The sequence below is a fragment of the Acinonyx jubatus genome, chromosome C1 (genome assembly GCF_027475565.1).
Source record: "Acinonyx jubatus isolate Ajub_Pintada_27869175 chromosome C1, VMU_Ajub_asm_v1.0, whole genome shotgun sequence".
In the NCBI taxonomy this organism is placed as follows: domain Eukaryota; kingdom Metazoa; phylum Chordata; class Mammalia; order Carnivora; family Felidae; genus Acinonyx; species Acinonyx jubatus.
Window position 1 is genome coordinate 4,091,443 of NC_069381.1, and position 25,544 is coordinate 4,116,986.

The window sequence follows — 25,544 nt, forward strand, 5'->3', positions numbered from 1 at the left end:
AGGCGGCCGAGCGCTGCCCTCCCCTCCTAGCCATGTGGACAGACAGACACACGTCAAGACAGAGCAGGAGGCCTCGGGAGACACAGGGCCCTAGAATAAGAGAGAGACACACGGATCCAAACACGGAAAGACAGAGAGAGAGATGCACAGACGTGGCAATTGGAGAAAGAGAGACAGAAATGAGAGAGAGGGGGCGCCTGGGTAGCTACGTCGTTGAGCATCTGACTTCGGCTCAGGTCATGATCTCACGGTTCATGGGTTCGAGCCCCACATTCAGCTCCGTGCTGACGGCTCAGAGCACGCAGCCTGCTTCGGATTCGGTGTCTCCCTCGCTCTCTGCCCCTCCCCCGCTTGTGTGTGCTCTCTCTCTCAAAATAAACATTCCAAAAAAAAAAAGAAAGCAAGAAAGAAAAGAAATGAGAGAGAGACCAGAAGTCACGGAACAAGAAAGGAGGCAGCAGGACGTTCTGGGGCAAGGTGACCAAGCCGTGTGGAGAAACCGCGGCCTCAGGGCTCCAGGCGTGACTGACCCCTTCCCGTGTTACAGGGGAGGCCTGAGGTCAGGAGTGGGGACACCTGGGCCAGGGGCCCGTCCCTTGCTTCTCCCGAGCCTGTGTCTTCTCAGAACACAGTGGGATCACCAAGCCTGCCCCTCCGTCCTGCAAGCTGGACACCTGCAGCCCTCTCCTCACCGCCAGTGCCCTCCTGCACAGGGCAGATGAGGCCCCAAGTGCCCACCCTGCAGGGAAGGAGCAGAGACGAGGCCACGGGGGCCCAGGGGCCCGGGGAGGTGCGTCCTCACTGGTGGGGGGGGCTGCTATCCCGCCAACGCGGCCCCAGGCGAAAGCCTCCAGCCCCCGCCGTGGGAGGGACCCCTTGGAAGTCAGGCAGAGCGTGTCGTTCTAGACAAAACCCTCCGTCAGCTTCCCATCTCTGCACAGACACAAATCTCCCCGGCAGCCTCTGCGGGTTTGGTGGTTCGTTCGCTCCCTTGTTCTCTGCCCCCTGGTTGTCAGCTCCACATTTGCTTGGAGACGAGGAAAGTGCCGGGGAGAGGAAGACACGGCTGTTTCCCTCAGAGGTTCTCGATCCAGGGCTGGGTTTCTCTGCCTCGGCGCAAGGACACTGCATCACCCTTTCGTGGGGGAGACCATCCCGCGTACCCCTGGCCTCCCCACACTGGATGCCAGTAGCTTAGCTCCAATTGTGACAACCAACGATGTCCCCTTGAGAGGCACCATGCCGGGGGTCCGATGCCAGGGAGGTGAGCTCCACTTTCAAAGTCAAGAGCGCCTCTGTCCCCCGGCCTCTTCCCCATTTGCCAACAGCGATTCTGTTCCCCAGGGCTTCCTCCTGGGCCACAGCTTGGGACGTGCCAGCAAGGGGGCTTCGATGACAGAAATCCGGAAGGCATGCCCCTCCCCCATTTTTGGTCCCTGGCTCGGTGACACTGACCATCACGATGAACAGCAGCACTGCTGGGACTGCCATCGACAAGGAAGCATGAGGACAGAGAGCAGCTGAGGCAGTGACGTCCCCCGACAATGCCCAGCACTGCCCAGGAGAGACGGCCTGGGCCACAGAGGGACAGGCCACAGGGAGTGATGACAGACACCCCAAGGTCCTACTGTGAGAAGACAGTACCTAGGTACCCCTTTCTGTGCCATCACCTGAGGCATCCGAGGTCCCTCTAATGCCAGAGTTGCAACAGGCCTTAGGCCACAAACATGGGGCACAGGGGTGCTGGCCACTCCCTGATCCCAGGCCTCGCGCTGCACCCTTCACTGGGCCATGGCTGGGCCTGCCGGGGTCACCGGGATGTTCCAGATGGACAACTGTGCTCTGGGCCCAGGGAAGGGAGAAGCCTGAGCCCCTTAAAGCTCTCTGAGCACAGCACCCTGCAGGGATGGCCGAGGAAGGGGCGAGGGGGCATCAGGACCCAGGCAGCTCCTGCCTTCAGAACCAGCGTGGACTGTCCTCTGTGCAGGAGGACAGGGTGGTCTGGGACAGGGAGGGGGCAGCAAGGGGACAAAAGGCCCTGCCTTCGTCAGCAGCCTGGTTATAAAAAGCAGCAGCGGGTGCAAACCAGAGCCACGCTCCCCTGCAGAGCCCAGTGGGAGGATGAAAAGGGGTTTCCATGGTTACCACCCTGAGAAAGAGAATATTCAGATCAAACCAGAGTCAAAGGTTGGTCCAGTGAGCTTTCAGCCTAAGCCTGGTATGCAGGGCCTGGGGCGGGTGCAGTGCACCACCCTCACTTAGGAAGGCTTAGGAAGGGAGGGGGAAGGGCCTGTGCCCTCCCAGCCCCCCCGCCCGAGGAGCAGTCACCAGGCCACCACCCCACCCCCCCGGAAGGCAGGATGGGCGGTGGCTGCAATGCAACCCCAGAGCCAGAGCTCGAATCCTGGTCCAGGCACGCGCTCCCGGGCTCGCTGTTTAACCCCTTCCAGGATGGCAGGGTGGGAGTTAAGGGAGGTCATTCACGGACAGCGTCAGGACCGGCCCCTGCTGCAGGGTCAGCCCTCCATGCATGTGAGCTGCGGCCGCTGCCGTGCTGTCACCGCTGGTGAGACGCGATGCGGAAGTTACCTGTGAGGATGTTTTCAGACATCACGTTGACCTGGACTTCCACGGAGTGCTTGGAGGTATAGGTGATCTCCGCGCTGACGTGCGCCACCTCCCCGATGCACATGGGCGACAGGAAGTCGGTGCGCTCGACCCGGGCCAGGGCGGCCACGCAGCGCTCCTGCAGAGGGACCAGAGACAGGTTACCCGCAGGGCAAGTCCCCACCCTGGAGACGCTCCTGAAAACGGCCTTCCTTTTCTCCCCCACGGCGAAAGCAGCGCCACATTCCGAACTGCAAAACCACAGGGGACGCGGGAATGCCCGAGGGGAACAAACACCCCAAAGCGATCGCTAACGGGATTCTCTGAGTGGTGACGGTTATGAGTGGCTTGTTTCTTTTTTCTAATTTTTCTACAAAAGACGTGTATTACTTGCATAATGAAAGGTAAAAAAAGATATACTCCTTATGGAACATTTGGGAAATACAGCGAAGTAGACAGAAGAGGGAAGATCACTCCTCCCATCCATCCGAAGAGAAGCCAGGTTTCTATTTTGAGATCCTCCCTCCCAGGCTCTTCTCCTTAAGAATGGGATCTCACTGGTTCGTGTGCGGTTAGTCTTATACGGTCATGCGAAAACAAACACGCGTGTCCACAAACTGCCTTTTTTCACTCAACACAAGGGAAAAGAACCTGGCTGCATTACAACCAGGGCCCTGCAATCACTATTCTTTTATTTAAATTGTATTTATCCTTCAGATAGGCACCCCCTTCGCAGAACTCAAAATTCAAAAGGGTATACAGGGCACCAGGGCTGCCTAAGGTCACCTGTCCCTAGCCACCCAGGACACCCCAGGGTAATGGATCATCAAGGCCACAGAATACACCCACACCTGGAGCGCCATCCGGAGGGCACGCGACAAGACTACTGTGGGGCTCGCTCTCTATCAAACGTGACAGACTTCCTCATTCGTGTGCACGGCACTGCCCGTGATTGATATTTCCCGCCATGTCACTGCAAAAGTATGTTTATGGCTGGATAGAATGGAATATTCTTTCCTCTGTTATTAGAGATTTCGGTCAACACCAATTGTTTGTTGGTTTGTTTGTTTAAATTCACTCTTCTCCAATGAAGTTTCTATTTTTTTTTTTAAGTTTATTTATTTGAGAGAGAGAGAGCGAGAGAGAACACAAGTTGGGGAGGGGCAGGAAGAAAGGGAAAGAGAAAGAACCCCAAACAGGCTCTGCGGGGCTCAAACTCGCAAACCAAGAGATCATGATCTGAGCCAAAATCAAGAGACGCTTAGCTTCACTGACTGGAGCCACCCAGGCACCGCCCTCCCACTCCCCCCACCCCCCCCCCCCCCACTAAGTACTTCTTCTTATAAACAGTCCTGTGATGGATTCCCTTAGGTCATTTTCAGTACCGGGGACTGTTGCCCAGACCGAAGGGACAGACACCTTGGTGCCTGCTCCCAGAGTACTTCTCAAGAGGACAGCAGCGTGTGACGCGGCCTCAGCGCCTCCCGGCGCTTGCACGGAAGACTGCTCACTTCTCGTCGGTGCTAACAGAACGACACGAAGGATGCAGGTGTTTGAAGAGTGGGACTTCAGACCCTCACTGCACCCTCTACCGCTTCCTGCCAGAAACCAGTCATCTCTTCTGGAATGCTGAGCACACGTCGGGCTGCCCCCAGGCTGGGCGGGGAGCAGGGAGTGTGAGATGGGGCTCACTTTGACAGCCTGGCCCTAGGGCCTGCCCGCTCTGGGACTCGCTTTCCCGGTTGCTCCTCACAGCGCCCCCCGTCCCAGGGTGGGCCATACCACGCTTGTAGGTAACAGTCACTTTGAGCCCTGGCAACACCACCCACAGCGCCCGAGCCAGAACCCGCCTGCTGCCTCGCAAACGTGCAGACTCCCTGCCCCACCTCAACCCACAGGACCTGCCTCTTTTGGAGGGACGGTCAGGGAACCTCCACCTTCACCCCTCCCAGGTGAGTCTCAGGAACACGGGGGTCGGGGGTTCCTCCAGTGTCTGTTCCTGTAAACGTGCCAGAGGCAGGTGTCAGCAAGACAGGGGACCAGGGTGATGGGAAAGGTCCTGGGGCTAAGCTGGGGCTACTCTGATCTGCCCTCGCCCCCTAAGTCTCACGGACACCCGGAAGGAGACTTCTGTGGCTGCAGCACCACCCACTGGTAGAAAGCTGGAAAGACACGCGCTAAGCGGAGCAGGACAGAAACTAAGGCCCTGCCTCTGGGCCGCTTGTTGACGTTATCCGAGCACTGTCTTCCAGACCCAGGTATCTTCACTGGAGAGTGGCTGAGCTTTGGCATGGCCACGCTCACATGCGGGTAACGTGCATGCATATGTATTAATAATTTCTAATGGAAATGCAGCTTACTCTCACATCTGTCCACGTCTAAGCCTCAGATGGACCTGAGCTTTCCCACGGCCACAAAAGCATTCCTTCATTCACAGTACAGCCCCCCCCCCACCCGCCATCCACGGGGGATTCCTTCCAAGACTCTCACTGGAAGCCTGACACCATGGGTACTCCTGAACCCTATAGATACTGTTTCTCCCCTACATACACACCTACGACAAAGTTCTAAGTTAGGCACACTAATAATACCAACTGTAACAACATGCTGTAATAGAAGCCATGTGAACATGGTCTCTCTCTCTCTCTCTCTCTCTCTCTTAGTGTACTTCTTCCTGGGACCATGTGAGATGAGAAAATGCCTATGTGACAGCTGCAGGAGGTGAGTGATGTGGGCAGGTGACACAGCGTTAGGCCGATATCTGATGGTGCATCAGAGGAAGGGTCACCTGCTTCTAGACCGTGGGTAAACCAGGGCAACTGAGACCGCAGACCAGGCGGGCTCTGACGCATGGAGCCAGGCTGCGCCTCGAGCACCATTCGGGGGAGTAAGTCAGAGCACCTGCCCTCGGCCTGGGTTCAGATGACAAACAGGGCAATGCCTCACAGTGGCAGGTGCTCTGAAGAGGGCAGCATGGGATGGGGTGGGGGTGGAGGCGGCCTCCCCACAGAGGGCACATCTGAGCTGAGGCAAGAACGCGAGGCAGGTATGGAGTGTGTCCAGCCCAGGTGGAGGGGAGGGCAGGCTGGACTGTGCAGGGGCGGGGTGGGGGAGCACAGCAGAAGGTGCAAACACAGGTCAGCAGGGCCTGCAGCGCCAGGTGAGGAGCAGGTCCAGGAGTCTGTGGGAGACACAGAGGGGACGCGCAGATGGGCTCACGTTTAGTCCACACGCTTCAGGGCCGAGTGAACTTTCGGCAGGGGGCATTTATGTTCCCTTCCATGAACTGGAACACTGGCAGAGTGGCCCAGGAGGCTACAGAAAGGCAGTCAGGAATGCTTTCAACACACACCTGGCACAGGACGCCTGACAGTGGCCTCAGATCTGCTCTTCTGGGTTGGAAGGCCACTTGTTATGAATCCTAAGCTCGGTTCCAAAGGACAGAACGAATGTTTATGGGGCAGCCACTCAGGAGTCTTACCGGGGCAGGGAGGGCAGCCTAAGAGACAGGTGTGCTGCCTGGGGACTCTATGCCAGGCTGGACCCAGGGCAGGGGCAACTTGACTGGGAGCTGCTGTCCAGGGACCTAGCAGGGCACTGGGCCCGCCTCGGGCATTCCATAAAAAACAGGCATGACCCAAACATTGAGAATACGGACCAATGAATACCTGTATTCGGTACAAGGTTCTCCAAACTGCACGCACCCCTGTAACTCCCTGCTGAGAGAGGGAGAGGCAGCCCCACCCTGGGAAGCAGCCATGAACAGTCTGATTAGCATGTACCCCCAGGAAGTTGCCCTCTGCCACACTCCCAAAGGCGGCCGGCATCACACCGCCTGTTGGGCTCAGATACCCAGAAAACCACAGGGGCTGGGCTCCTGAGTGACCACAGGACTTTGGGCCAGGAGAGCAGCTTCAGAAGCAGAGCCAGAAAGAATAGCGCTGGGTCCTGGGCTCAACTCCCAGCTCTGTCACTCATTAGCTCTTAACCTTGTGAAATACATTAAGAAAGGTGCCAGCAGACTGCTGCCAGGATTCAAGGGGATGATACGTGGAGAGAGGGGGGAGCCGCCCCTCTCATGGGCCGGTGGGGATCAAACGTGTGAGCGAGTGGGTCCAGAAAGGGTTAGCTCTTATCACTGCTGTTGTGTGAGCCACACCTGCCCCTACACCCACTCAGGCCGCCCCCTGCCGATGCCATCTTCAAGGACTCGGCTCTATGTGACCTTCAGGAGACCATATAACTTTTCTAGGCCTCCGCTCCTCACCTACAAAGTGGGGTTAAGAAGATGGTTGGGAAGATTCCACAAAGAAAAGAAGGTCAAGCACCCAGGGTGATCACTGGCGCATAAGCGCCTATGAAACGGAGGCTCTCATTGGGTGACCGCTCCACACGCTTCTGGCAATGAGCAGACGGCCAGCGGGAGTCCACAGTTTTCCAGGCCTCCGCCCAGATGTTGAGCATCCGGCAGGGACCCGACAAACAAAAGTCCCTCCCTTCGCGGGGCTTACACTTTAATGGGGTGCAAAAGGGGGCGAGCATACCAAAGACACAGGAGCAAAACACAGTGTTCCGGGAATACCTGGGAGCAAGGAGGGAGCTGGTCATCAGGGAAGGCCTGGATGGAGGTCGTATTTACAGAGACCGGAAGGAGGGGCGAGTCATGCAGATATCTGGAGGAAGAATAGCCCTGGCAGAGGGAAAAGGCAGTGCAAAGGCCCAGGGGTAAGAACACACTGGCCAGTTCACACAGCCGCAGGAGGGCCAGTGTGGCCCCGGCGAGTGTTGAGAGGAAGGCACGGTAGAGGAGACCCAGGAACTGGCCGGTGCTCAGATCTGGAACCACCCAGCAGGCAGAGCCAACAGGATCAGCCTCCAGTGAGAAGGGAGTCAATGGGTGTAAGTAACTGAATGCCGCAGAGGTCATTTACGGAGGAGAGGGAGGCTGTGGGAGGAGCGGCCCGGGGAAAGGCCCAGGGTGTCTTTCTGGCCTTGTGAAGGTCAAGGGGCCAGTTAAGCATCCAGGTGGAGCCACAAGAGGCCCGGCTGGAAACAGAGCCCCGGGCCTACATGACGGTACTAAAGGCACAGACTGGATGAGGTCTTGAGGCGAGTGGGGTGGGGGTGCCCTCCCCGACTCAGAGCCCGAGAAGCCTCTCAGAGATCAGCATCAGCACCCGTGCCAGCATCTACCTGGAGCTGCCTGGGGCTCACATGCCCCCCTGAACCTGGAACTTCTACACCCCTATCCTGGGTCCGCCAGTCCAGAGGCATCTCCAAGCCAACGCGTCACAACTGTCCCTCCTGCGCCCAGGCTCCCTCCAGGGAGCGCAAGAGGAGAAGCAGAGGCTCAAAGCACAGGTTTGAGGCCGATTTGTGGTCCAGACCTACCCCACACTCCCCCATGCGGCCTCAGGCAAGTAGGCGACCTCTTCTCTACGTCCTCACTTGTGCAATGGGGACAATGGGGCGAGGATTATGAGTGGGAGCACTTCACAGCTTTGCAGAACATTAAGCACTTACTGACAGCAGTTACACAGCCCCTCACCACCCATGTGGCCTCCCAAGGCCCCCCTCCTCCTCTCCCCTACCCTGAGGTTCTCCTTCCCAGTGTCCAGCCTCTCCCACCAGGCCTGCGGGGGACCCTCACTGTCTCTCTCAACCCCCAGGCCCCACAGGCTCAGGCCCACCCTCCCCACGGCCAGCAGAGGGCGTGCTCTGGACACTGCTGGGTTTGCCCCAGAACTCCGAGGGCTCCTGAACAAATCCAGAGTCCTAGCCAGGCAGACGAGCTCCTCCTTCACACCCAGCTCCTCCTGGGTGTCAATGTCCACCCAGTAAGTAACACATTCACCCCGGCCTGGTTTATTACACGCACCCACAGGTGCTGCTGTCGTATTCTCCTCGAGCCACCCCCGCCCCCGCCAGCATTCCTATCATCACAGCAGGTGGCTGGCAGAGGCCCATGGGGACACAGGTCACAGGACACAGGGACACAAAGGCCACGGCTTCCTGTGGTGCCGCATCTCTGCTGACCCCCAGGTGGCAGCGTGGCACAAGACAGAACCCCTTCCCCAAGCAAGGTGGCTGGCAGGCCTCTGGAAGAAAGGTCAGGTCCCTTGGGGCTGGAGGGACGGTAAGAGGTGATGTCCCAAAGCCCCCAGCTGCCTTGGAGTCCCAAAAGCAGAAAGCCCGGCCCTCAACCCAGGCGGTCAGGGCTTTGCTGGCTCGGTACTTGTCCTGGCTCCCCCCCCGCCAGGGGGTGGATGGGGCAGAGGACGGGTCAGACCCAGTGTGGCCAGGCTGGGGCTGGGGGTGGGGGTTTAGAAACCAAGACTTTAAGGAGGAGGAGTTTAAAGGCAGCTCTCAGTCTCTGGCTGTCCCCTGTCCTCCCTCGCTGGGCCCCAAACCAAGCAACCTACCCAGGGCTTCTGGAAATCCCCAAGGCCCAGGGGATGAAGGAAGGGAAGACTCCAAGCAAACTCCTATCCTGACCCAAGAGTGGTGCAGTGCTGCATACAGAGGGATGCCAGGCCTCCTGGGCCCTGGAACCTTCCATGCAGCCGGCATGACGGCCCCCAGACACTTACCCCATTCTGGCTATTACAGTGCCGGGTGCTGATGATGGCCCCTGCCTCCTCGATCATCTTCAGGATGGTTCCACCGTGGACATTGCCAGCCACATTGGCATCATCCGGCCTCATGATCCTAGGCAGAGGAGAGAGAAGCAGGATGAGGCTCCTGAGAAGGACGTCACTTATCAACAGTGACCACCCAGGGTGAGGAGAAAGTCCTCCAAAGAGACCACTGGCTCCCAAAGAAGGAAAAAGAACTTTCCATGAGTTTGGTCACAGTGGGCTGCTGACCCGACAGCCCCAGGCAAGAGGCCGCCAGGTCCTGTTTCCACGGGAGGGAGGAGGGCAGAGGGCAGGAAGTTGTCCCCGAGAGCTACAGGCACCCAGCAGAGAAGGGGTGACAGCGGGGACCTTTGGCAGAGGCAGCAAGGTGACGGCATGACTGTTGGGAGTTCCCAGCACTCCTGCCCTTCCTGCTTCCCAGGCTCCCCAAAGACCTGGGGGTGGAATGAGCATGAGGACACAGGCTGTGACCCCCTTGGACAGCGGACAAATTCCCGGGACAGGACCCCCCCATCAGGAGTCCCAGTGGGGCCGGCTGCCCTGAGAACTGGAAACAAGCCACAGCTCTAGGTACAAAGGCACAAACTTCCACTGTAAGAGACATAAATCCTGGGGCCATCACGCCCAGCACGGTGACTCACATTAACAGCGCTGCACTGTATGAAAGTTGCCGCAGTGAAAGCTCTCGCCACGGGGAAAAAACACCTGTCAGGTGATGTGTGTTAACTAAACTCACGGCGGTGATCGTTTTGCAAAATGTACACACATCAAACCATCACCGTGGGGCGCCGGGGTGGCTCAATTGGTTGAGTGTCTGACTTCAGCTCAGGTCATGATCTCACAGTCTGTGAGCTCAGGCCCCACGTCGGGCTCTGTGCGGACAGCTCGGAGCCTGGAGCCCACTTCGGATTCTGTGTCTCCCTCTCTCTCTGCCCCTCCCCCACTTGCGCTCTGTCTCTCTCAAAAATAAATAAACTTTTAAAAATGTTTATTAAAGGGGCGCCTGGGTGGCTCAGTCGGTGAAGCGTCCGACTTCAGCCAGGTCACGATCTCGCGGTCCGTGAGTTCGAGCCCCGCGTCGGGCTCTGGGCTGATGGCTCAGAGCCCGGAGCCTGCTTCGGATTCTGTGTCTCCCTCTGTCTCTGCCCCTCCCCCGTTCATGCTCTGTCTCTCTCTGTCTCAAAAATAAACAAACGTTAAAAAAAGAAAAAATTAAAAAAAAAAAGAGCAGGTGTTTTTAAAAAAAAAATGTTTATTAAAAACTTGAGGGGCGCCTGGGTGGCGCAGTCGGTTAAGCGTCCGACTTCAGCCAGGTCACGATCTCGCGGTCCGTGAGTTCGAGCCCCGCGTCAGGCTCTGGGCTGATGGCTCAGAGCCTGGAGCCGGTTTCCGATTCTGTGTCTCCCTCTCTCTCTGCCCCTCCCCCGTTCGTGCTCTGTCTTTCTCTGTCCCAAAAAATAAAATAAAATAAAAAAAAAATAAAAAAATAAAAAACTTGAAATGTTATTTAAGTTAATAAATGTCTACTAAAAATTTTAATGTTTTTAAAAACTTTAAAAAAACCCTATTGTTATCAACCTCTTTCCTTTGGAATTGTTTGCAATTTCGTGAAGGACAGACGGTCATTTCCACACAGAGAAGCTGGTCCTCCTGCGAGCACAGGTACCACAGAGGCTGCCGTAAGGCAGGGGCTGGCCAGGGAGAGCTGAGCTCCTGGGCTCTAGAGCGCTGGGGAAACTTGAATCCAGCCTTTCCCCTCAGGCCTCGCTTTGCCTGTCTGTAAAGCACAGCTGTGCCCGCCACTGTTGGTTGACTCACAGCAATGCTGTGCGACCTGGGAGAGAAGGGCAGAGGAGGAAGTGCTCACATCCGGCGGGACACTGAGTCAGGGGCTGATAAGGAAGCAGCCTGTGAGACAGGAGGCTGGAGATAGTGTCTGGAGTTGCAGACTGAGGGTCCCCAGAAACCCCACACCATCAACATCGGGCTGCCCCAGGATCCTGGGCAACTGGGAGTAAATGCCAGCAGCTCCAGACCACACGCTTGAGGCACGAAAGCTCACTGGGACACTTGCTGTCCCCCACCCTTCCTGGTCACCCTGGGTCCTGCACCAGGCACTGACCTAATTCCCCAGGCCAGCTGGCCACTCACACACAAACCTCCCTCCACTAGACCTGATCCTGACCCAGCACTCTGCAGTTACCCTGAGCCCAGCTCACTCCCCAGTCCCCTAGGTCCCCAATGGCCCCCCACTGCTCAAGGCCATTCACTCTGTCAGGGCCTTCCTCCCCAGTTCACTTCCCCAGGGCTCTCCCTGCCCATGCCCTGGTCCTCCCCAGGCACAAGTGAGGGCAGCCAGGAGAACGTATGGTCCCTCATTCAAGCTTTTGTTTTCCCATTTTTTTTAAGTTTATTAAATTTATTTATTTTGAGAGACAGAGAGAGAGCAAGCGGGAGAGGAACAGAGAAGGAGGGAGACAGAATCCCAAGCAGGCTCCACACCATCAGTGCAGAGCCCAACGCGGGGCTTGAACTCATGAACTGTGAGATCAGACACTTATAACTGACCGAGCCACCCAGGAGCCCGTTTTCCCAGGTTTAATGCAGCCATGGGTATGAAAAGGGCTTCTCTTTCCTCTTCACTGTTAAAAAAACAAGTAAAGAAAACCCGGTGAGGCAAGCAGCACTGACCACAGCACCTGGTCGGGGAGGCATCTCTGCACCTGCCCATCTCCTCCTGCACTTAACCAGCAACTCATCCCACTGCCTGGAGAGTCATCTTAAGCAGGAATCTAGTCCTCAATCACCTCTCTCATCTAAAGAATAAAGACTCACCTCACTAGTGAGGAACTTGAAGCCCTCAGGCATCTGGAACTACTCCTGTGTCATCATCAGCCACCGCCCTGGCCAAACCAGAGCATCGGCCAGGGCCTTCCTATCACCCTACCTGGATCCACCTGTCCCAGCAACATCCGATCTACGGTCTGGGAGGAAAGGGACTCATCCACGAATGGGGGCGGGAATAAGTAGACACAACCTCATGGAGGACAGCCCGGCATTCCCAAACTCCAAATGCACAGGCGGGCTCCGACCCAGCAATTCCAGCTGTAGGAGTGTGTCCCACGGATGTTTCCAAACGTGAGTAAACCTGTTTGTTGCCCATTGCATTCCGTGTAGCCGGCCTCACAGCAGACACCTTGAAGGCAAGCCCCGTCCTCCTGTTCCTTAGCCCCACATAGAGCTTTTATACTGGGTTGAACTGTGTCCCCCGAAAGATACGTTCAAGCTCTAGCCGCTGGAACCTGTGAATGGGGCCGTATTTAGATACAGGTCTTAGTGGGGGTGCCTGGTGGCTCAGTCGGTTAAGCGTCGACTTCGACTCAGGTCATGATCTCGCGGTCTGTGAGTTCAAGCCCCGCGTCGGGCTCTGTGCTGACAGCTCAGAGCCCGGAGCCTGCTTCCGATTCTGTGTCTCCCTCTCCCTCTGCCCCTCCTCTGCTCGTGCTCGCTCTCCCTCCCTCTCAAAAATAAATAAACATTAAAAAAAAATTTTTTTTAATGTTCATTTATTTTTCAGACAGAGAGAGACAAAGTGTGAGCAGGGGAGGAGCAGAGAGAGAGCGAGACACAGAATCGGAAGCAGGCTCCGGGCTCTGAGCTGTCAGCACAGAGCCCGACGCAGGGCTTGAACTCACAGACCGCGAGATCATGACCTGAGCCGAAGTTGGACGCTTAACCGACTGAGCCACCCAGGCGCCCCTAAAAAAATTTTTTTTTAAATACAGAACAGGGTCTTTGCAAATGTCATCAAGTTAAGATGAGGTCGTTAGGGTGTGCCCTAATCCAGTGTGCACAGCACCCTTTTGAAAAGAGGGAAATGGACACACGCCGGGGAGCAGGCAGAGACTGGAGTGATACATCCAGAAGCCCAGAAATGCAGGACGCCAGGAGCCACCAGAAGCTGGAAGAGGCAAGGAAGGATCCTCCCCTCGGGCCCTCGGAGGGAGTGTGGCCCTGCTGACAGCAGGATCCGGGGCTGTGGCTTGTGGCCTCCGGGCTGTGAGAACATAAATTTCTATTATAAGCCACCCTATGTGTGGTCATTTGTCCTGGCAGGACACTGACACTCACATTCACACTCAGGGGGGCTTTGACCCATGCACAGAAAACAGCAGGGAGTGACAGGCGAGCCCACAGGACCTGCGGGCGGAGGCCAGGGGGTGCCCTCACCACAGGGGGCTGTGGTCAGCCTGATTCTCACCCAAACATGTCAGCGCTACAACGTAACAGTGCTGCAGGAGTCCATGGTTACTGGGCTGGAGAGGCCTGCTTCCGTCTCCCATAGCGGAAGCTAGAATAGCTCTCTGAGGGAGAAGGCCGGCTCCACGCACAGCCAGATTTCCGGGACAGATAAAGTCTCCCGGATTTTTCACCTGCACCAAAGACCAGCAGAGCCTCTGGGGGGGTTCAGGTGGGGGCACACGGGGCAGCCAGGGCTAAGGACACCTCACAGACTGTGCAGAAGGTCCCCGGGCCCATCCTTTCTAAATGAGGCTCAAAACAGAGAGGCAATGATGGGTGTCCTGAGCAGGAACAACCCCCAGGAGCTTCTGCCCTGACCTTACCCACAGCGGCAGCTTTCAAGCTTCCTTTGTGCTCAGCGCAGGGAACAGTCGCCTTGGCAGGGAGACAAGGAAGAATAGGGAGTGCCATTCCTGGTGCCCACAGGGTGGGCACGGGCCTTGCCCATGGCACATGTGAAACCTCATGTTTCTATGGGGGCCTCTGCCAACCAGAAGCCCAAGTGACACTGCTTATCCCCTCTAATTTGCTGCCGAGGAAGGTTCCAGGAAAGTTCCTTCAGCCCCAGAGCCCCCCACCCACCCCCCATCCCCTACAAGAGGCAAGGGAGGAGAAGTGGCTGGGCCAGGAAAAAGTCCCTGGGGCTCTTTCAGGTCCCAGAGCAGGCATGGGGTGGGGGGTGCCAATCACACCGAACACCCAGGCTCACACTTTGGCTGGGACAGGGAAATGAACCAGGAGAAGGCTCCAGGGGGTAGCAGACCAGCACCCACTGATCCTGAGAATGCAGAACCTTCAGGGGCTGAGCAGGCAGGACGCTCAGCAGAGCCCTGCCCAACCAGGGAACCGGCTGGCAAGAGAAAGAAACACAGTTGCCATCATTCCTGGGGCTCCAGCCAGGAGGGAGACCGCTGAGCCCCACGGCTCCACAGCCCCACTCTTCTGGGAACCCAGGGTCTGACCCTGCCGGGCCCCTAGGCCCCCAGGTGTCACGCAGAGACTGGACTTCCCGTCCCAGCCTCCGCTAACCACCTCACATCGGACTCAGCAAGAATCAGGCCAGGCACAGCTGTCCCTGGCCACACGAAGGGGCCGTGTCCCCTCTACATCGGACCCCTTCAAAGGGCCCCCAGATGGATGCCCCTAAGAGAAGGGGGCGGCGCGTGACTTTGCGGTACCTGCTCAATCTGGGAAGCCATACCCGCTGGTTCGCCCCAGATCCCGGGTCCCGAGAGGCAAGGCGGCTAGCGGCGGCCAGAGCACCCACCCTTCCCCACCACAAGCACCGTCCCAACTCCCCGCCACACCAGGCTGCCCAATCTAACCAGGAAGAGGCTGCCTCCCCAATCTGATCCGAAGACTCTACCAAAGGCCAGCTGTCATAGCAACCTCGCTTTGTAAATAATGACAGCGGAGAAGTACATCTTCGAGCCCTCCCGCTGCTGTCCCTGAGATCAAGAAGTCACAGGTGCCTCTCTGAGAAGCCTCTAGGGGGCCCAAGGAGAGGGCAAACGCCCACCCAGACTTTTCTCAGCAGAGGCCGGGCCCCAGGCCTGGATCCCCTGCAACCCTTCTGAGCCTCCCAAGACGCAGACAGGAGAGGAGGGTCTCGGGCCAGAGGGAGACTCACAGCAAGAGGTCACAGTTGGTGCAGAGCCCCACATCCTGCTCAGAGGGGCTGGCATCTGACACCTGTCCCCGAAGCTACCTCCTGGAGGTCGAGGATCCAGGTGACCCACTGGCTCTGCCAGCCCCGGCACTCCCCTGGCTGGCACCCCCACCCCCACACAGACCTGCCTCCTCCCCTCTCCGGTACCAGGCTGCCAGGGACGGACCTTCCGTCTCCCCTCCCGCTGGGTGCCAGGCAAGCCGTCAGAGTGGCCGAGGAGCACGCGTGACAGTGGCAGTCCTGGGAGAGGAGGCCGGATGCGTAATTATTACCCCCGCGTCCCAGGGCACCTCCACACAAGGCCACTTTCCCCGGAATCCCACAGCCAGGACACTGGGCAGAGCACAGCCTCCATCCATCGGGCAGGCTGATGGCCACCACCAATGAATGAATCTGCCCGCAAGCCACCTGAGAGAGTCCTTCCTGAAAACTGTCCTCCCGGCTCGGCTCCTGGGCACCGGTCCACCTCACCTGCAGGGCGACTCTGGCAGGTTTTGTGCTCGAGGGGTAAAGCGAGGACAGAGCAAACTGGGCCCGCTGCTCACTCACACACAGCCCTCACCAGAGGCCCGGCACGCTCCCGGCTCCCAGCGGCCTCCCTGAAGTGCAGACAAATTACGCCTAAAGGTCCAGGTACCATTGTCCCCAGTCTTCCCACGTGTGTGCGAAGAGAGAGAGAAGGAAAACTCCAGACTGACCAACAGCGCAGAGCCTGGTTCCACAGGGAGGGAGGCCGGCCGGCCGGGGCAGGAAATGGCAAGGCTGTCCTCGGGCAAGAGGGCCCCTGAAGGGATAAGGGGACCTGCCGACCACACCCAAAATGTTTACCTGGAGGGGGGAGTCAGGGCAGAATCTGGGCGGAAAACCTTCCCCAAAAGCCTTCCCCGCCCACACCGCCTGACGGGGGCCCTGGTGGGAGGGCAGACCTCCTTTGGCTTCCTGGCTGTCCCTGACGGTGCTTGATCCTGAGTAGAAATGACCCCATTTGCAGGGAGGTCCGAGGACTATTCCTGTAGGACATGGCCTGGGGCCATCCTGCTCACTGCTGTGTCCCCGGGCCGGCACCGGGCCGGTGCAGCTGGCACCGGGCCGGGCACACAGCAAAGTGCCATGAATAGGTGTCAAATCAGGGAGTGAGCCAGTGCCTGGGAGACACAGAATGGACAGAGGCCCCCACTCCATCCGCCCTATTCCCCTCCAGTCAGCTGGGTGCTTAGGCCCTGCGTGCACCCGGCCAGCAGCCTGCCCCACGCCTCACCTGGACCAAGAGGTCAAAAGCGTTGCTCCCCGAGGCCACTAAGGACGCAGACTCCATAGTGGGTTCTGGGTGCCCCCTAAGAGAGCTGTGTGCTGGGTCTGGTCAAACCCATCTGTCACCTTCAGGTCAGAGAAAAGGCCCCAAGGCCAAAGGTGCCCACTTTGGCCTCGGGGCATCCCACAGCCATGTGTCCAGGCACCACAGCCCTTCCCACTCCACAACCACAACCAGGGACCCCCCCCACCCCAGGTAGCGCCACTCCCAGCCATCCCACAGGTTCTTACAGCTTGGCTTTCTCCCTAAGACAGGCCTCGTCAGCTCCTTTCCTGAACACTTTTAGGGACACACCTCGCCGAAGCAGAAGCATGGTCTCTGTTAGCCCCTTCTGGAGCTGTGGCCAGATGGGACCAGAGGGGGGCCTCGGCCCGGATGCTATGCCCTTTGGACTTGGCCCCATTCCTCAATGCAGGCATCGCAGCCTCCCTAAGCAACGCTGGCTTCTCTCCCCCTTGGTCCCAACCCTGGGTGTGCTGGGCACACTGCCCACGCCAGGCGACGGGTGGCCACCCCATCACTCCCATGACCTTTTCAAATCCCTTACAATCACAGGAAATTGAGTCGAAAGAGTCGCTGGAAACTCACCCAATTCAGGCCCCAACTTTTACCTGTGAGGAAATCAGGCACACAGGAGGCCGTAGGCTTGCCCAGGCCCACATCAGGTAGACCTGGGGGACAGGGCGCTCGGCACCTTCACGATGGCGTCCTGGGAGGGGGCCGGGCCCGGGGCCAAGGGAGACGCACCCTCCTGCACACTGCGGACCTATCATCAAAACACCACCCAGGTGACGCAGTTGACGACGCACATGCAGACGAGAACCGGGCACGACTTGCCCCACCAGATTCGTTCTCAGTTATGGAAAGATCGTGAAGATACACAAGAGAAACAGTCCTCACGGGAGCACACGGGGGGGTCCTGCAACCAGCGGGCACCTGAACAAGGGATCTGGGATCGAGAAGTCAGCCCTCGCTGGGCTGGGCTGGGCTGGGCTGGGCTGACGGAGCACACGGTGCTGTGACGCGGGGCTGGCCATGCAGGAAGAGGCACCCAAATCCACGACCGGGAAACGCTTTGAAACAAGCCGCTGAGTTAAGACCCCATTGTCACCATTAGAGGGAAGACAGTTTTCAGACTTGGAATGACCCACTAATGACAGACACAATCAATTACTTAACATCTTGATACAGGGATACAACCTAAACCAGAAGAACCAAGATTTTAAAAACAAACAAACAAAACCAAAACACAGAAAGGGAATGAGGGAAATCTGCAGGAAGTGACACAACCAGGGGCACCTGGGTGGCTCAGTCGGTTGGGCGTCCAACTTCGGCTCAGGTCAGAATCTCTTACTCTGTGACTTTGAGCCCCGCATTGGGCTCTGTGCTGACCGCTCGGGGCCTGGAGCCTGCTTCGGGTTCTGTGTCTCCCTCTCTCTCTGTCCCTCCCCTGCTCATGCTGTCTCGCTCTCTGTCTCTCTCTCTTAAAAATAAACATAAAAAAAATTTTTTTAAATGACACAACCAAGTGAAATATCTAAAAGTCCACCATGGCTCAGTCAAATCAGCAAGGACCATACCTCACCTCCGCAGGCCTCCACGGCCACACCGACCGAGCCATTAACAGGCCTTTCCACAGAAAGGAATCGTTTGTTGTCAGCCTTATGAGTAAATAATTTCAAAGTTAAATAACCATGAGGTGGTTCCTCATGTTCTAAATTAACCAAGAACTATTTAAAAAAAAATTTTTTTTAACGTTTATTTATTATTGAGAGACAGAGAGAGACAGAGCATGAGCAGGGGAGAGGCAGAGAGAGGAGGAGACAGAATCCGAAGCAGGCTCCAGGCTCTGAGCTGTCAGCACAGAGCCTGACGTGGAGCTCGAACTCACGAACTGTGAGATCATGACCCGAGCCAAAGTCGGACACTCAACCGACTGAGCCACCCAGGCGCCCCAACCAAGAACTATTTTAAACGATACAACCAGACATCCGGAAAGGTTCACAGCAACATTATTCGTCGTAGCCAAAAAAGGTGGGAAGGACCCAGATGCCCATCACAGATGAACGGATAAATAAGAAGTGGTCTCTCCAAGCAATGGGATATGATTTGACTCTAAGAAGGAATCAAGTAGTAATGTATACTACCACATGGAAGAATCTTGAACAAGTGCTGCTGAGCACAAGAAGCCAGTCACAAAAGGCCTGATTCTATTCACAGGAAACGTCCAGAACAGGCAAATCCAGACTGGTGGTTGCCAGGGCCTGGGAGAGGTGAATGGGGAGTAATAGCTAACAGGCACAGCGTTTATTTTGGGGGTGAATAAAATGTTCTGGAATTCAAGAACTGTGATGGTTGTACAACCTGGTGAATATACCAGAAAACACTGAACTGTCCTCAAGAGTAAATGAACTTACAGGATATGAGTTGTATCACGATAAAGCTGTTACACCTGTTTGCAGACAGCTGTGGAGAAACAGGCCCATCCCTCCACTTCCAGAACTTTCTGCGTTGGCCAGATCTCCAAAGACTCACTTGGCCGAGGAAGAGCGCTCTAGGAATGTAGCCCAAAGAAAACCACACACAGCTGGACATGGCAGGCTGCAGCCACAGTGTTTCTGATACTAAACAAAGTCCAGCTAGCTCAGGGGGCCCTAGGCATGGGCGAGGTTGCGTCTGGTGTGCATTTCTCTGGAATTAAGTGGCAACCCTTCTGTTCAGCTTTCAAAGGCATCTGGAAGCTGACAAAGGTCAAGAGACGCATCAGGCTCTCTGCTGTCAGCTTGAAGCCTGCTTCTGATCCTCGGTCCCCCTCTCTCTCTGCCCCTCACCTGCTCGCCCTGTCTCTCTCTCTCAAAAATAAAAACATAATAATAATAATTTTTAAAAACTTAAAAAAAAAAGAGTAAGAGGCAAGCCACGGACTGGGAGGAAACGTTTACAAAACACATATCTGATGAAGGACTTGTATCCAAAATAAATGAAGAGCTCTTAAAATTCTATGATAACAACCAATACGAAAACGGGCAAAAGGTATGGGCACCTCATGAAACAAGACACACAGACGGTAAATAAGCATATGGGAAGATGTGCACCATCACAGGCCACCAGGGGACTGCAAATTAGAACCACGGCAGTGACACCACTGTCAGGAGTGGAACAGCAGGACCTCTCTCACTGCTGGTGGGGACACGACACAGTGTGGCCGCTTTGGAAGACGGTTTGGCAATTTCCTACAAAACTAACTACCCGGGGTGCCTGGGGGGGCTCAGTCAGTTAGGCGTCCAACTTCAGCTCAGGTCATGATCTCTCAGTCTGTGAGTTCGAGCCCCGCGTCGGGCCCTGTGCTGACAGCTTAGAGCCCGGAGCCTGCTTCAGATTCTGTGTCTCCCTCTCTCTCTGCCCCTCCCCCGCTCATGCTCTGTCTCTCTGTCTTTCAAAAACAAGTAAATGTTAAAAAAAAATTTTTTTAACCGAACTGTACCCTTTAATTTTAACTAACTATATTCTACTCTCTACTGCATTAATGATGTAAAATTTAGTAGATACATGGAAGCAATTAAAGAAAAATCAAGTAAAAAAAACTATTGTTGGTTTGAATTGTTGGTTATTGAATTAAGAATCTTAGTGGGGCGCCTGGGTGGCTCAGTTGAGCGTCCCACTCTTGATCACAGCTCAGGTCAGATCTCATGGTTTGTGAGTTCGAGCCCCACATCGGGCTCCACACTGACAACACACAGCCTGCTTGGGACTCTTTCTCTCTCCTTCTCTCTCCCCTCCCCCACTCGCATGCACTCTCTCTCTCTCAAAACAAACTTTAAAAAAAAAGAATAAAAATTTAAAAAAAAAGGATCAATAACCACGATCGAGTGGGATTTGATCCAGAGACTCAAGGATGATTCAATATCCTACAAATCAATCAACGTGACATACCACAAGAACAAAAAAATGAAGGAAGAAGTGAAATCGACCAAAACAAATCATACAAATACTGTATGATTTTCCTTATGCGTAGAATCTAAAAAAATAAAACAAAAAACCAACAAGATAACAGACTCATAAATAGAGACAAATATCATCAAGAATAGTGTAATAACTACGTATGGTAACAGACGGTCACGGCACTTAGGGTGAACATTTCGTCACGTATGTAAATGTCCATCCACTATGTTGTACACCTGAAACTAATACAATAGTGTGACAACTACGCTCAATTAAAAAAAAGAATATTGGCAACATGTTTCAGATACCACGGGATCAATTAGGCAGCTTCAGGCTGGCTTGTGAGTGTTACCACCTCAGCTTTCATAAGGCACACGACATAGTGGGCTCAGCCTGTCATCAACGGAGGCAGAGCACCAATCAAACAGGACTCAGTTTCCTGAGACACGGGAGGACACCAGAAAGCAGTGTCGCCGTTAAAGCTCTGGATTCCAAACACAAGCTACATCTGAGGGAACACAGCACCAGCACAGCCAAAAACACACACAAAAAGTGTGGCATTTACTGAGAATGATGGCCACCCACGCTCGCTCACCCTGATCAGTTACAAGGCTACAATTTCCATCTGCTAAGTGCCCACAAGGTAATGAAATATTTAGCTGGCTCGAAGAGAGACTGAATTGGAAGCCTGGGGACTTTCAATAGGTGGAGAGAGGGGCAGGGTACGTCTCCAGCACGCCCCCTACAGACCCCAGCTGGGGTGTGCCAAGGCAGGCCAGGACAGGGGTTGAGGGATCAGAAATGAACCCCAAGCATTTTCCAGTCCCGTGCCCTGAATGACAGCAAAGCACTCACACCAGGTGCCCTTCTAAGACCCATCAGACAAATCTTAACGGGGGCGAGGACTTCAGGGTCTTCTCCCAGACCCAGGGAGCAACGCCCTGACCTCGCGGCATCAGGACACGCATGTTCCCTAAGGCTCAGAGACGCCCTCAGCATCGTGCTGAGTTTGGGAGACACATCACACCTTAGACTTTTAATCCTACCCATTCATAAGCCAAAGTAAACAACAGGCCATTTCTGGGGCAGCGGGCGGGCTGGAGCTGTCTCCACCACCTGCCCCCTCCCTTTACAGCAGCATTTGCCCCTGGTCAGGGCAGGCGATGAGGTACAGAGAACTCGGTGTCGAGACCTGGGTTTCAGTGTCCACTGGTCACTCCCGCACTCGGTTTACCCTATCTGTAAAACGAGGGTGATTCCTGTGCACCCCCCCCCCCGGGGCTGAGAGCTACGCAAGCGAGCTTGAAGGGTGCAGATGGGAGCCGGGGCGAGCTCTCAGAACGCAGGTTTTGCCCCTGAACACAGGGCTGCTCCCCTGTCAGCTGATGTCAGGCTTTGCTCCACATCAAGACGGTGAGAAAATAAGTTTTATCACAAAAGCAGTTCTTTCTCCCGATGCTTCAACCTCCCAGTCTGATGTTATCTCCCCGGCTGGATTAAAATTCTGATTTGCTAGGGCGCCTGGGTGGCTCAGTTGGTGAAACATCTGACTTTGGCTCAGGTCATGATCTCGCAGTTCATGAGTTCAGGCCCCATGTCCACCTCTGTGCTGACAGCTCAGAGCCTGGAGCCTGCTTCGGATTCTGTGTCTCCCTCTCTCTGTCTCCCACTCACACTCTGTCTCCCTCTCAAAAATAAATAAACATGAAAAAGAAAATTCTAATTTCCCTGGGGCACCTGGGCAGCTCAGTTAGTTAAGCATCTGACTTTGGCTCAGGTCGTGATCTCTTAGTTCGTGAGTTCAAGCCCCTCATTGCATCGGGCTGTCTGCTCTCAGCTGTCTGCTCTCAGCACAGAGCCCGCTTTGGATCCTCTGTCTCCCTCTCTCTCTGCCGCTCCCCAGCTTGTTCTCTCTCTCTCTCTCTCTCTCTCTCTCTCTCTCTCAAAATAAATAAATAAACTTAAAAAAAAAAAGGCCCTAAAATTCTGATTTGCTTGTAATGTCCAATTAAATGTCTCACAGGGCCACAGGGCACACTCAAGGCCATGACTGCTACAGGCAACTTCCCACCTCCCAGGGTTTTTAAACATCCTTTATTATTTTTTTATGTTTATTTATTTATTTTTAATTATTTTTTAATTAAAAAAATTTTTAATGTTTTTATTTGCTTTTGAGACAGAGAAACAGAGCACAAGCAGGGGAGGGGCAGAGAGAGAGGGAGACACAGAATCCGAAGCAGGCTCCAGGCCCCGAGCTGTCAGCACAGAGTCCGACGTGGGGCTCAAACCCACGGACTATGAGATCATGACCTGAGCCAAAGCCCGATGCCCAACCGACTGAGCCACCCAGGCGCCCCAATGTTTATTTATTTTTGAGAGAGAGGCAGAGACAGAGTGCAAGCAGGGGAGGGGCAGAGAGGGAGGGAGACACAGAATCTGAAGCAGGCTCCAGGCTCCAAGCTGTCAGCACAGAGTCCAATGCGGAGCTCGAACTCATGAACTGTGAGATCATGAGCTGAGCCTAAGTTAGATGTTTCACTGACTGAGCCACCCAGGCGCCCCATAAACACCCTTTATTATTTTTTATTAATGTTTATTTTTGATAGAGACATGAACAGGGGAGGGGCAGAGAGAGAGAGGAGACAGAGGATCAGAAGCAGGCTCAGCACTGACAGCAGCGAGCCCAATGTGGGACTCAAACTCACAAACTTTGAGATCATGGCCTGAGCCGAAGTTGGACGCTCAACTGACTGAGCCACCCAGGTGCCCCTTAAACACCCTCTAGATGGGCAGTCACGCCTGCTGGACCTGCCCCACAGTAAGCGCAAGCCTAAGGGAGGAAATTCAGGGCACCAGGGGGTTCTGCCTGTCTGGGACAGCCCAGGAAGTTCCCCAACGGGGACCTGCCGCATGGGAGGCCTGTACACGAGGCTGCCACCTGCCTGGGACAGGCTGGTCACAGCATGACGCTGCAAGGGGGCGGGGAAGGCCGGAAGGGGGCGGGGTTGGTATTCAGGGAGGGGAAGCGGAACCACAGACCCAGGCTGAGACCCCACACAGCCGCCAGGAAGCACAGCCTAGTCCTGAAATGAAACCACGTGTGTGATGGACACTCCACATTCTACAGGGTGCAACTTTTACTGTCGGTGGACTTTTGCTTCTGTCCTCAGGGTCAGGGATAACCCGGGGGTGCGGGCCAGGTGTGTGGCTTCAGCCCTGCACTTACCAGCCTGGGACCCTGACAAGTCCTGGGACCCCGACAAGTCCTGGGACCTCGGAAGAAGGGGTGGGTCCACCTCAAAAGAACAAAGCTGGACCCTTACCTCACAGATTCAAAATAGGTAAAGCTCTGAACAGAAGGGCTGAGGCTGAACGAAAACATACAGGTAAGGCTCTGTGACCCTGAGTCTGGCAACGGTTTCTTAGGCGCGATGATAAGAGTACAAGCAACCAAAAAAATAAAAAACCGAAACTAGACTACATGAAAATGTCAAAACTTCTGCGCTTCGAGGGACACCTGGGTGGCTCGGTCGGTTGAGCGTCTGGCTCGTGGGACCTTTGGCTCACGTCATGATCTCACGGTTCGTGAGGCTGATCCCCGCATCGGGTTCTGTGCTGCTGGCATGAGGCCTGCTTGAGATTCTCTGTCTCCCTCTCTCTCTCTGCCCCTCCCCCACTCATGCACGAGCATGTGTGCTCTCTCTCTAAATAAACATGCAAAAGTAAAAAAAAGGTTTGTGCTTTAAGACAGAACATCCAAAGCGAAAAGACTGAACGGGAGAAAATCTCTGCAAACCATGTATCTGAGAAGGGTCTTATCTCTAGAATACAGAAGGAAGTCTTAACAACTCAGTAACAGAAAGACAAATATGCCAAATGAAAAACAGGTAAATAAACAAAACAGCCAAGCTGTACAAATAGCTGATAAGCACTCAGCATCCGTCACTCGACAGAGAAATTCAAATCTAAGCCACGAGGAGAGAGGCAGCTGCGATCCAAAAGGCAAATACCCAGCACGGAGGGGGATGTGGACCGCCCCCGCACTGCTGGGGGAGGGGGGGAAGCAGCCCAGTTGGAAAGTTCTACTCCTACTCACACGGCCTCTGACCCCCAAGGTGCGGGTTCTTCCCTTCTGCACCACCAGCTGGGTGTCCTACAATTCAGCGCAGCCCAGAGGTAGCGCAGACCCCATCCAAAGTTCAAGGGCCCCAGGCTGTCCCTGCTTCCACGCCCCTCTCAAGTCCCAGGCCTGAACTTCTGACAAACTGGGTCTAGACTTTGGGGTTCCCACAAAAATCTCCTCCGGTTGGATCATCTGCTGGAGCAGCTCACAGGACTCAGGCAAACTTTGCTTTATTCACATTTACCGGTTTGTTGTAAAGGATTCAGCTCAGGAACAGCCAGATGGAAGAGGCGCATAGCACAAGGTGTGGGGTGGGGCCAGGCACGCTGCCCTTCCGACACCTCCATGTGTTCGGCAACCCGGAAGCTCTCCCAACTCCACCGTTCCGGGTCTTTATGGAGGTCACGATGGAGGCATTGGTGATTAACTCAACCTCCAGGCCTCCCTCCCCCCACCGCCATCCCCAGTTAGGAGGTGGGGCTGAAAGTTCCACCCCTGTAAGGCAGCCTGTGCCAGGCTGGCCATCAGTCCCCATCCTGAAGCTATCTAAAAGGCTCCCGGCCACCTCGCATCTCATCAGCATACCAAAGATACACTCTCACTGGAAGAATTTCAAGTGTCTGAGGAACTCTGTGCCAGGACCCAGGGATAAAGACTAAATACCTTTGTCTTATTAAGCCACACTAGGTATACATTCAAGAGACATCAATGCACACGTCCACACAACAGCTTGGACAGGAACATTCATAGTAACGTTACGCATAATAGATGAAAGGTGGAAACACGGCAAGGTCCATCAGCTGGCAAATGGACATGCAAAATGCGGTATGTCCCCGCACGGTGAATTATTATGAAAGAAGCATGGATACACGCATGATGAAAACATCATGCTATGTGAGAGAAGCCAGATACAAAACACCATGTTGCATGATTCCACTTATCTGGAATGTC

At 55.3% G+C, this 25,544-nt stretch overlaps 1 protein-coding gene across 6 annotated transcripts in view; it reads right to left on the reverse strand.

Annotated features, from left to right (window-relative positions):
• ACOT7 (acyl-CoA thioesterase 7) overlaps nt 1-25,544 on the reverse strand; it is a 100,746-nt gene that overhangs the window by 59,217 nt on the left and 15,985 nt on the right. For 5 of the 6 annotated variants that reach the window (XM_027060583.2, XM_027060585.2, XM_027060582.2 and 2 more), the window contains exons 2-3: nt 9,198-9,315; nt 2,590-2,746 (exon numbers count right to left, since the gene is read on the reverse strand). In XM_027060583.2, the coding sequence (XP_026916384.2) occupies nt 2,590-2,746; nt 9,198-9,315 (275 nt within the window). Of the gene's footprint in view, nt 1-2,589; nt 2,747-9,197; nt 9,316-24,566; nt 24,632-25,544 lie in introns of those variants that run through there. The other variant, XM_053206235.1, reaches the window with a different exon arrangement.